Source organism: Colias philodice, chromosome 22 (genome assembly GCF_061535455.1).
Source record: "Colias philodice isolate Cphi_HAF_F1 chromosome 22, ilColPhil1 Martin Lab GWU primary, whole genome shotgun sequence".
NCBI lineage: Eukaryota > Metazoa > Arthropoda > Insecta > Lepidoptera > Pieridae > Colias > Colias philodice.
Window position 1 is genome coordinate 1653010 of NC_143107.1, and position 12203 is coordinate 1665212.

Consider the following 12203-nt stretch of genomic DNA (forward strand, 5'->3'; position numbering starts at 1 on the left):
ACTTTAATAGTTGTCTTTGTGAAATACGACAAAACCAGATTAAAGAGAACCCGCGCTTAAAGTTAAACCCTGACTACATTTTTTTCGTGGCAAGACAGGAAGCCTTTTAAATTAATTACATATCTTTTCCAATTTATGTACCACGCATTTATTGCGTACGACGCGCTTTAAGATCTGTTTGAGATCCAACAAAAAGGATATTTTGACGAATTTCAAACTAACATTAATAAAATTGAATAAACTAAATCAAACTTTAATAATTCCCAACAGATAACAGTGACATCAGATTCAGACACAGCCAAAGATAAAAATGAACCAACACAAAATGGTATTGAAGACAAAGAAACAGAAGCGAAACCAAAGAAAGTATATTCGGACTCTGAAGAAAGTAGTGATGAGGAAGATGAAAGGGAACTGCAGGGAAGGACTTATTCTGAAAAGGGAGTTGAGGTTAGTGAAGAACTGACTAGAATAGGGTTTAAACTTTACTGCATTGATGTTGTGACCAGTTTTGATAAATCATCGTAGGTTGTTGTATTTTAGGGTAGGTTACAAAAATAAGTCATCGAATAATCATAAATAAATATTAGATTAATAGTTTTATTGGTTGTAACTATTTTGTAAATATATTTTCAGGGTAATGATTACAAAATAATTCTTTAATTGATCATTGATAATTCTCTGGAGCAACATACACAAATTCAACGCAAACAATAACAATAAAATATCTCATGAAGATTTGTCGAGTATTCCTTTTGGGCTTATAAATCATTATCATCATGAAAATATGTCGAGATAACTGGAATTTCTAGTCGTGACAGAATATTCTAGAACAATTTCATTCTAGATCGATCGAGCATCAGCCGGCGCGATCAAACGCAGCAGAGAAGAGAAAGAAGCAGATCCGGAAGAAGAAGATGACTTCGGTTACACTTCAAGTAAGTGGAAAGATACGTTATTCACTCTGTTCAACTTCTCTTTTTATCTTTTACACGTGTATGTGTATGTGTGCGTTATAGAACATAATGACGAAATTGATAAGAGAAATAAAATATAACTTAAACAGTATTATGAAGAAAACGATGATAAAAATGACATTGTCGTATACATATATAGGTATTATTGTAAACATAAAAATGTATAAAAATGTTTTGAAAATGGTCTAATTATTTCTAAAAGCGGCTTTTCGTATAATAAACAAAGCGATCGGATAGGATTCCGTTTTTTATTATTTTGAGGTACGGAATCAAAAAATTTTAAACAAAGATGAAACAACGTTATTAAGAATAGACAGGGCAGTCTTATTCCTCAACGACGATGTTTCCTAAACAACCGGAATCGTTAATGAAAAATATAATTTGTGTATTCTAAACCATACAGTGTTTGAATTGTTATTTCAAAGACTTTTGGATAACATAGATGTTTATGACAGTGTAATAAAAAATTGTGATATTAGAAAATAAATTAATATACACTACGTTTTTCACGAAGAAAAATCTCAAACGCCTTCTGATATAGTATTTGACGGTTTCACAGTTCATTAATTTTAATACAATGTGATTAGTTCATGACCCTAGTTTGTCCTAAAGGGTCATTATTCATTAATATAAAAGGTCAGCAGTATAATAAATACTTATTAGACAGAATGGTTTATCAGTGGTTTATGGTTGTTTATTTGGAGTCTTAAAAACTAATGCATTAGGTTATTTATGATGAGATGTCGTGACAGAATCATTAGCCTGAAATTTTAGTTTATTCTTTAAGAATTTATTCAATCTTTTAGAATATTTCAATTATGTTGTTTTTATAGTTCTACTTATTATCGTAATAATTTGCGATATATAGTTTTCAATAGAAAATTTCAACGTTAAATTTAAATTTATTTTTCAATTTCAATTCATAAAAATAAGGATGTTCATGATATTTCTACGGAAATGCCTTTTCTACCTAAGTATAACAATATTTAATTTTTATCATCTAAATGTAACAATATAATATTATAACAACATAGCTATTACCCGCGTCCCATTTGAATCTAAAATTGCATGAAAGTAAGAAGCTTCTGAATCAACTATAATGTTTTTCGTAAATATTTACGTTACCTGAAATCCCAGATACTATTAATGGAAGGTCAACGATTTTGCTATTCACACCTTGAAAAGATGAGACTGATTGGTCTATAATAGCGGCAGTCTCGATTTAGATGTCAAGTGAATAGGACGCGTTCTTAGAAAGATTATGAACAAAATAAATTGATAATTTAAAAAATCAGCGTGTGTGGCGAGCGCACGTGTCAGAAGTGAAACTTCTTTGGCAAGATTCATAGATACCAAAATCGTCGCCTTACTCCTTATTTAAATAAATTTATGAAATTATTATTTTTTCGTTTATGGCGGTAGACTAAACCGTAGACTTCGAACTCAATAATAATATTCAACATCATCTAAAAATGAAATTACCTGCAAAATCCGGTATCGAAACCAAAATCAATCAAATAACGATAAATACGATTTATGACTCTGTTTATAAACATTCCAAACGAATAAACAGTAGTTATTTTTAACTCAGAATCATTTACAGGTGTAAATTTCTACAGGATGTTTCAGAAATAGAATTTATCGTCTTACAGAATTTGCATGAGTTACTTATTTCTTAATCATCAGTAATTTGTATCCAGTCAAATGTGTTTAAAAAAGTATCTACGTGTTAGTTTTAGTTGCTTCTTATTGAAGTGAGCCATAAAATATAGCACTAAACTCCGATTTATACTCACGCATTTTATGCTATACTCTTTTTAACAAGTATTATTTTTTAGCTTAAATTAAACCTATAAGAGTTAGAAAAGGATTCAATAGCTATATTAAATTTCCAAGGATAAGTAAAAATATTATTAGGGAATATAGAAGCTTTCTATTGTAAGGATTTTTAAAATTACTTGGACACCTCTCCCTTTCGGACTTTATTCGATACCAACAAATAACTTTAAAATCTTCCCACTTTATTTTTAGAGCAGACACAAAAATTACGTGAACAGTAAGCAGCATTCAACAAAATTGCACCATACATTTTTCAGACAAACACTATCAAAATAATACTTTCATCACGTAGCGTTGAGCTGAACAATAAATTTTTCATGATTTTTATTCCATCTCGTATAAGTTGACAACATCGTTACAAGCTTACAATGTCTTGACGATATTGTAACCGTTGATCCGATGTTATCATTATTTGATGAGTAGTTTAGTTTATGAAGACATTTATAAATCGGTCAGTGCGAATCAAGCTCGCGGCACTAAGTTATTCATATAGGAACCGCAAATAATTTGTCGTTCATCCAATTTATGACCGGGTTAATCGTTTCTTTTCTTCGATTTTGTTTTCTTGTTGTTGGCAACACATATACGTAATATCTGAACTTCAACTTGATGTTTTAGTAATTAGTTCCGATTTAACTTTTTGAGAATAGAACCTTTAATACAATGAAGTCGCGTGTCCCCTTGTCTGGTTCTTCTATGTCAGAGCGAGACATTTTTTATTATCTAACCGGGAATCGAAACCAGTTCCCCTCAATTCTACGCTTGAACGTTTACCACTGTAGAAGGAGGTCTTGGAGCCATTAATGACGATAGAAAAAGAGAAATTGTTAAACTTCCCTATTATATAAACAAATCATATAAAATACTAGCTTACCGCCCGCGGCTTCGCCCGCTTTCTAACGATTTGAGATTTAAACTATCCTATCACTCAAGTTGGATCGAACTGCACATGGTGTGCGAATTTTATTATAATCGGTTAAGTGGTTTAGGAGTCCATTGAGGACAAACATTGTGACACGAGATTTATATATATTAAGATTATAATTAATTGTATTCTTGGCAACCATAATAATTATAAAGTCAATGAGTTTATTTTTAATCTGATGACGTAGGTCTACATGTTTTGAAAGAAAATTTCGAAACTTTCTACAGCGAAATGCAATACTTAAACGTTAAAACGTTATTTCTAATAATATCCTTCTTTACGAAACTTTTGTAAGAAAACGGTTTGTTTTCTGAGTTTTTGCAATACTCGACCTGTTGATTACGTTTTTAATTTATTTGTGGAAGTTAAAATCGCATATAGAAATACGCATAATAATATGAATTGAATGTTATATAACGGGATAGTACCATTGAGATAATATTACTACGTATGGAGGAGACACCACGAACAAAATCTGTGCGCCATTTTTTTGCTCTTACTAAGTTTTAAAAATTATTATCTAGTTAGGTACTTACCGATGAAAGTTATTCCTTTGGACTTTTCCGTATTATTTGTATTATTTGTGCAATATCGTAACACACACGAAGGCATATTGGATGCGTTTCACTTTAAAACAAATAAAAAATGAGCGTGCAGTTACGCCATATGGCGTATGTTGAGCGGAACATAAGTGATGTAGGCGGTGTCGTCTCCATATGTGTATCTCAATGGATAGTACCTAATAAATAACTCGATTGTCTATTATAGTATTTTTAACAATCCAATGATTTATAATAATGTATCTTTTCACTTTATTTTAATGTTATCATTTTGCATACTTATTTATTTTAATAGTAAATAAATTTTATATTTCATTAGTAGGTTTTGTAGACGTGTTTACGACATAAGTTTTCCTATTAGCAACAGTATTATTATTACATGTAAGCTTTTATTAATATACAGTTTAAAAATAAATAACGTATTTTCAATATCCATTCAAGGTTAGAACTACCCATCCAAATAATTTTCCGTATCTGCGATATTATTTAATCTGTGGCAAACACCTGCTCGCATTGTTTATTATGAATGACCTTCAGCAGTAGAAATAGAACAGAACCAACAGCCGTGTATCGATTTGTGGATATTAATCGGCTCTGAGATTTCTAGAATATCTTAATAAAGTTCTTAATACTTAGTGGGGGTACCCCAAGGAACTGTACTGGGTCCTATGGTATTGAAGTTATTTAAAATAGGCATTTTTCCAATTAATTAAAATAGAATGTTAATTTTATGTGCCTGTGGTCTTGAGGAGTGACTAAAAATATTTTTCGGTGATGATTATCATCTTAAGTATATGAATAAACGTAACAAATTTATTAATTATACATATCTGTTCAATCGTTGTCACTAATCAATGAATTATTAAACTTTATAGTTTTCTAAGTAATGCATCCGAATTACAATATATCTATTGACTAGAAACAAACACTGAGTCTTCACAAATTTAACATTATTAAACTGAACTATTCGAACGAGGAAATATCTTTCCACGCCCTTGATTTTGAACACATATATCAGAAGCTCTCCAGTATAGCTAGGATATTTTTATTATGTCGTAAAAACGTTAAAACGATTAAATTATTATGTAAACAGATTGCCTGTATTTCTGTATAGGTGTTCCAGTCTAAATATAATTACCAAGTATTTTGCACAACGTTTAGCTGGGTGGAAAATAGATCAGTTTCAGATTTGAAAGAGACGAAAGGCTTAAATTTTAATTGATTCAAACTCTCAAATGGTAAACATAAACATGAATGAACAATAGTGGATATTACAAAAGCTAACTCCAACTTAAGCAAGAATAAAAATTAGTAGAATATCTCTTCTATCTAATCGTATAAAAACATCACATTTACTTCAATTAGTTATTAAGTAAATAGAAACCACAGAAAAAGTTATTTTTTTAATAGTTCTTTTTCGCGATCTTCTAGTATATAAAACTCAAAGGTGACTGATATAGTGATCTATCAACGCACACGGCACAGCCCAAACCACTGGACTTATCGGGCTGAAATTTGGCATGCAGGTAGATGTTATGACGTAGGCATCCGCTAAGAAAGGATTTCCCGAAATTCTTGCGGGAACGGGGAAAAACGGGGATGCACGTACAAAGTCGTGGGCGGAAGTTACATTATATAATTATTATACACAGTAATATTTTCTGTACCCAAACTGTAATATGATCTTACATGATCTAAACTATAGTCTATATCAATAACATACGAAGGAACCTTCATACTAGCGATACCGGATTGACTTAATTACTCTTAATTATATATTTCGTAGAGATTTAATAATTATTTTAATTTTGATTCATTTAAGATTTTCGGCACTAAGTATTTCCTAACCAAATCTGCAAGCTTTCTTTCTATTACGATAGACATAACGATCAGTTCGGCCAATTTATATTCCATTCCAAACATTGGGCAGGGCACATTTCGTCAATAATTAGTATTTTTACGAAGCTGTGACGTCATAGGCCACACCGATAGACGATAGACTAAGTGATTTGATTCGAATGACTATATTACAAAAGGTTAAAACTAAAATGATTCCAGTGAAAGAGCAATTATTTTCATTTACTAACAATATTGTTGAATTAAAAATCTTTCACTAAATAACCAGACAGATAATTCTTTCAGATGTCGGTGCAGAAATTAGGAAAAATGTGAAACATCGGTTTGGGCTTGATATTATTACAATATAAATTAATGTCGTGTCAATGTCGTCAAAATTAAATTCATTAAAAAAAACTTATTTTTTAATTAATATTTTACTGAATGTAAACAACACATAGTTCTATCAATTATTATTTTAGGGTATAAATTATTATTTGTTTAAATATCTTTTTATAATAAGAGGAAATGTTTATCTAAAACAAAGTATCTATTAATGGTTGCTAACAAAGTTTTCCTTCAGTTTAACATTTGTACGTGTTTAAGTGTGTTTTGAAACTTTTAAATAATATTATGCAAAATGTTTTAAACAATACAAAGTATCGCTTATTCAAACAAAGTACGTGAGTAAATAACAAATTTGAAATTTAAATGTTGAAGACTTCTCTGGAAAAATACATTTCACGTGTTTTCAGCAGTCAATATTTTCGAGTTCACTATCCTCATAAAATAACTTTCTAAATTCTTACAGTTAATGGCAAAAGCAGATATAGCTCCGGGGCTGAACATTAACGACCGTCGAATTTCAGTGAGTCCAATTTTCTCAATCAAAATCTTCTAATTCAAATTACTTCGGTATTCAACTCATTGTCAAGTGCAATTGAGTTCAACTTGCATTGCAATGTCAAGAACAGGTTTATATTCCTTAATTCGTTTACAACTTTCAACTTTATCCCCGTCCGATTAGAGTCCACGTTGATATGGACACTTCTCACCGCTTGGAGCATTCTATTATTGGGATCGAGAATATTTTCTGGCGCACGTGTTCGGATTTTCAGTGCCTTGACGGAAATTCTCGTGCGTGGTTGTTTTTGACGTTTGCATTATTATAGACGAGCGCGCGGAAGTTTTTTCGAAATTTGAATTTTAAATTTACGAGTTTTGTCCGATAATGTTTTTCTTTTTATGATAATGGCGGGCTTAGTGAATTGTAATGGCCAGTGTTTGTGAGATAATTTGAGTGTATGAGTGATGTCTATGAAAAAGGTCTATTCAAATTGAAGTTCTATTGTTAGGCATATAATCGCTTCAATGTATAGAGGTTTGACTGAACAATTTTTGAAGCAAGATTGAAGTACCTACTTGGTATTGTGAAACTAGAATAGGATATTGGGTAGATTTTTGTTATGTTATAACAGTTTTGTGGTTTGTATTGGGAGCAATTTGTTTGAAAATTTAGTACAGTTTCTAATAAATTTTATGTGTTTCATAATATTTTATGAATAGTGATTTTAATTGCAATTGTTTTTGTTTGAAAAGGAAAATGAGAAATGTTCAAATTAATGTTCAAATAGTGAATTAAATTGCTTTATTTTTTAGTTGAGAAGGATAATATAATACACACCAAATATTGTTTTTAATCAGTGTCTACGGTAAATTATAAAAAAAATGATAATAATAATCAGTGTAGGAAAAAGATGAGTAAATAGTAAATACCATTATTTTGTCGAATTGTAGTGAAAAAATTTGCAGAAAATTATTTATTTTATTAAATATTATAAACAGAAAGGTTCAAGTATAAACATAAAACAAAAAAGTAATAAATTGACGATTTCAAATTAACTTAAAGAAATGCTAACTATCTGTTTTTCCGTGAGAAGATAAAAGTAGTAAGGGAATAATAAAATGCTTTTTTAAATAAAAATTAAAAGCATTTTAAATAGACATAAATTCTTAATTCAACAGAAAATATTTAGGTATTTATGTTTATTTATTTAAAAATATTTTGATTCCCTCTCAACTACTCCAGACGTTTTAATTAAACCGACCAAATATTTTAATATAAAATCTCAAAACCCCACTTCTGCATACAAAAAGAATAAACAAAGGATCTGAATTTCGTTTACAAATTTAAGTGCACTTATTTGGTGTCATTAACACCAACACAGTTTTAATTAAAGCTTTACCGAACTCTATTTCATAATTAATTTTGTTTGTCGTGGATTCATGTTTTTATTTTATTGCGTTTTTCCGCTGAATTACTTGCGAACAACTCTATTTATTTGTGTATCTAAAATACGTGTAAAATTATTATTTATTGCTTGAGCTGTCTGCTTGTGACAGTTCTGTTAAAAATGGTACCACCATTTTGGAGATTGAGCAGTGTAAAGAACAGTGTAGCTGCAGATATACAAAAATTCGAGAAATGTTGAAAGTACGTATAATATTCATAGTAATTATTTTCTGTTAAAATCAGTAATTAGATTTCAATGCAAGTTTTAATACAATGTGTCTCAGTGTGATGGTTTATCAGAAATTTGCGTAAATCTCGAGTTAAAAATCCAATTTCAAGACCAATTTATTGCACATTAAAAAAAGTAACATAATATTATTATGTACCTATGTGATTTTTTAAAATTTTCCTCTTTCAAACCAGTGGTTACAAACCTTTTACCAACATGAGTATGTGCGTACAAACATACAATTTTACTACTTTATAAAATTAGTACCCGGTATAAAAAGAACGTACAAATATATCGGTCATCTCACAGTACAAAGTGACGTGTTACATTTTATAGGCCATAAAAATTACTGCGCTAATCAACTCTGCCTATCTGGCATTGGAATATGAGAATAATATTTTCTAGAGGTCGCAGTCTCTAGTGTTGAAAAATATGAAAATTCTTGTTTTCTTCTAAAAGAAGTTAATCTGCCAGACTGATGATCTTCAGGAGAAAGAGAACCTACGTCTTTTACGCCTTGTGTTCATAATAATAATCAATCGTAATAGCAATACATTTTCTAACAAAACTTGTGAAAAAGGCAACAGACCGAACTGCTTCGCACAGTAACCAATCGAAATACTATTTGTATGGAGATAAGATATCGGTCGAAAGACTTGCAATATTCGAAGATTGATGCAATTCTATATAGGAGATATATACATTATTCGGGCGTTAGTTGTAAAATTTAACTAACGTCTAAATCAATAAGTTCTTAATCCTTATTAAGTATCCGAGTTGCAGAATCCCTATTTCCCAAACTTTAGATCGACAAATCTCAATGTTCCAGATATTATAAGGGGATATTATTTTCCAGATTACTTCCAGAAATCCTTAATTTACTTATGATTATCTTTTATATAGGTAATCTATTCAGATAAATAGGTTTCGTTTAGAATATCTGTTTCCCAAACATGTCTATTTTCCTGAATAAATATTTTAGTTCTAACTTCTGAAACTCTTTCCAATTTACGTGTAGTATATTCCCATACTTTTAGATTATTATGTCGGTCACTAGGTACATTTTTTTAATCATTGATGTTTTTATTAGCGTATAAACCTGTTGATAGTGATTTTTACTCTAAACCTATAATAAGATAAAGGAGAGCCTATTACTTATTTTTACTGAATCCAGAAAAAAAATGTAACACGTACTGTAAAAGCATTAATAATGATAAATGCGCTTTTAGACATCGATCTTAATAATAAATAATAAATAAATACACTTTATTTAGCACCAAATAAAAACAGACAATATAACAAAAGAAAAAGACAATATAATATAAAGCCAAAAAGGCGGCCTTATCGCTCTTCCAAGTAAATAATACCAAGCGGGATAATACTTAAGAACTTTAACGAGGTCTTAGTTCGATCCCTTTAGATTAGATGCCCAATATTCTACGCCCGTATTTGAACTCAAGAATAGTCTATGAAATTTAAAGTACCCAATATAAAAGTACTAGCTTTTCACCCGCGGTTTCACCCGCATAATCAAAGACCGAAGCAAATACACATGATAAATTGATAATGTATGAAAAATTACCATGTGATACACTGTTGTAACCCGTGATATCTTTCTCTTGACCCCCTAACTATATCATCAAATATCATATTATAAAATCACTTCGTTACAACGTGAAAGAAAGAAAAACACACTTTAGCATGTACAATATTAGGTAACTTATATTGGGTAATTTCGTATTCTCGTTCAACTGTTTAAATTTTAAACCAAAGCTATGATCAGTTCATTTCCAAAGTTAATATATACGTGGCTTTTGACATATTACATATTGTATAGAACGGTTGACACCGCCTGCTTAATTGATGACGCTCTTCATTTACATGTAGCGTCAGCAGAGAAAGTTATTTAAAAAAATATATTTCATTTTTTTAGATAATGTTTTTTCGAATGATATTTCAAAATAATTTGCCCTATATTTTCATTAAGATTTCAAATTAATACAAAAATTTAACAATTACAAAAGCATTTTTGTCCCTTCTCATTTACAAATTCATTTTAATATTACGAATACATTTTATTCTTTAATCATATCGTCTACATTACGATGCTATTAACCGAAACAATAGTTATAACGCCTCTATTTATTAAAAGGGTCAAACCCTAAATGTGTCAGAAGTTTATGTAATATCCGGTCACAATATGAGTGTACCGTTTATCTCATACATTGGCCGGCTTTACAAATACAGTTGCAATATAAGAAAGAAAAAGAGCAAATAGGTATTTTCTTGTCGCTTTCGGTGTGAAATACTTACGTATTTAGGTTTTAAAGTTATGTAAAATTATTTATTTATAATAAATAAATAAATAATTTTACATACTTTATTGTAAAACAATCATTAAATAATAAAAATCAATAAAAAGAAAATATGGTACTAGAAAGATGTAGTACAATTGGCGGCCTTATCACTAAGCAGTGATCTCTGCCAATTAAATAAAACATTATTTATTATGCTTATCAAGACTTATGTGTCTGTTTTTCTTATAACATAATTGTTTATTTTGTGCAATGTAAAATTATTGTTGTAGTGTTAGAGTACAATTATCACATAAACCGACATAAACTTTATAGTTTATTACACACCGGTGCTCCATTACATATTAAGTGATAAGTTAAACACTAGTTAAACACATTTTATCATGATTTTTGGCTCATAAAGTTTTAAGTCAAATTATTTTTAAGATATAGTAATTTAAAAACCTAAAACCAACTGCTCAAATCGTTGGATTATTTTTATAACAGTACTAGCGGTCCGCCCCGGCTTCGCCCGTGGTAAATATTTACGTTTTCTCTACATAAAAACCATCCTCGTACTTCCAGGAATATAATAAAAAAAGAATTATCGAAATCGGTTCAGCCGTTCTCGAGTTATGCGCTTACCAACACATTATGCGATTCATTTTTATATATAAGACTAGCGGTCCGCCCCGGCTTCGCCCGTGGTACATATTTACGTTTTCTCTCTACATAAAAACCATCCTCGTACTTCAAGGAATATAATAAAAAAAGAATTATCGAAATCGGTTCAGCCGCTCTCGAGTTATGCGCTTACCAACACATTTTGCGATTTATTTTTATATACAGGGTGTAATCGTTAAGTGTGCACAAGCGATTATTCCGTAACTATTGCAGATATCAAAAAACTTTAAACTGATATCGAAAGTACTTAACCTAATGAGTAAAATGGCCATAATAAATTTTTAAAAATAAAACGAGAAATAACCAAAAATGTTACATTAAACGCACCCATACAATTTATTTCCCATACATTTTGTATTCATAGTAGATTTTGAGGAGGTCTATTTACAGTTTCTAAATGAACTTCCCTCCAAATTTGCGAAGTAATTAAAGCAGAAAACCAAAAAAACAAAAAAAAAGCTAAAATCTTTCATATTAAATGTATAGGTTGATCCAAAAGTAATGATAATTGGGTATTTCCTGTGCACATAAAAATATAAAATAAATGTTTTATGCTTGCTCATGTA

At 30.0% G+C, this 12203-nt stretch overlaps 1 protein-coding gene across 1 annotated transcript in view; it reads left to right on the top strand.

Annotated features, from left to right (window-relative positions):
* Positions 1-12203, top strand: part of LOC149478301 (multiple PDZ domain protein-like) — a 142228-nt gene that overhangs the window by 79277 nt on the left and 50748 nt on the right. The window contains exons 23-24 of the mRNA XM_089709463.1: positions 271-450; positions 848-938. Coding sequence (XP_089565589.1) covers positions 271-450; positions 848-938 — 271 coding nt within the window. The remainder of the gene's footprint in view (positions 1-270; positions 451-847; positions 939-12203) is intronic.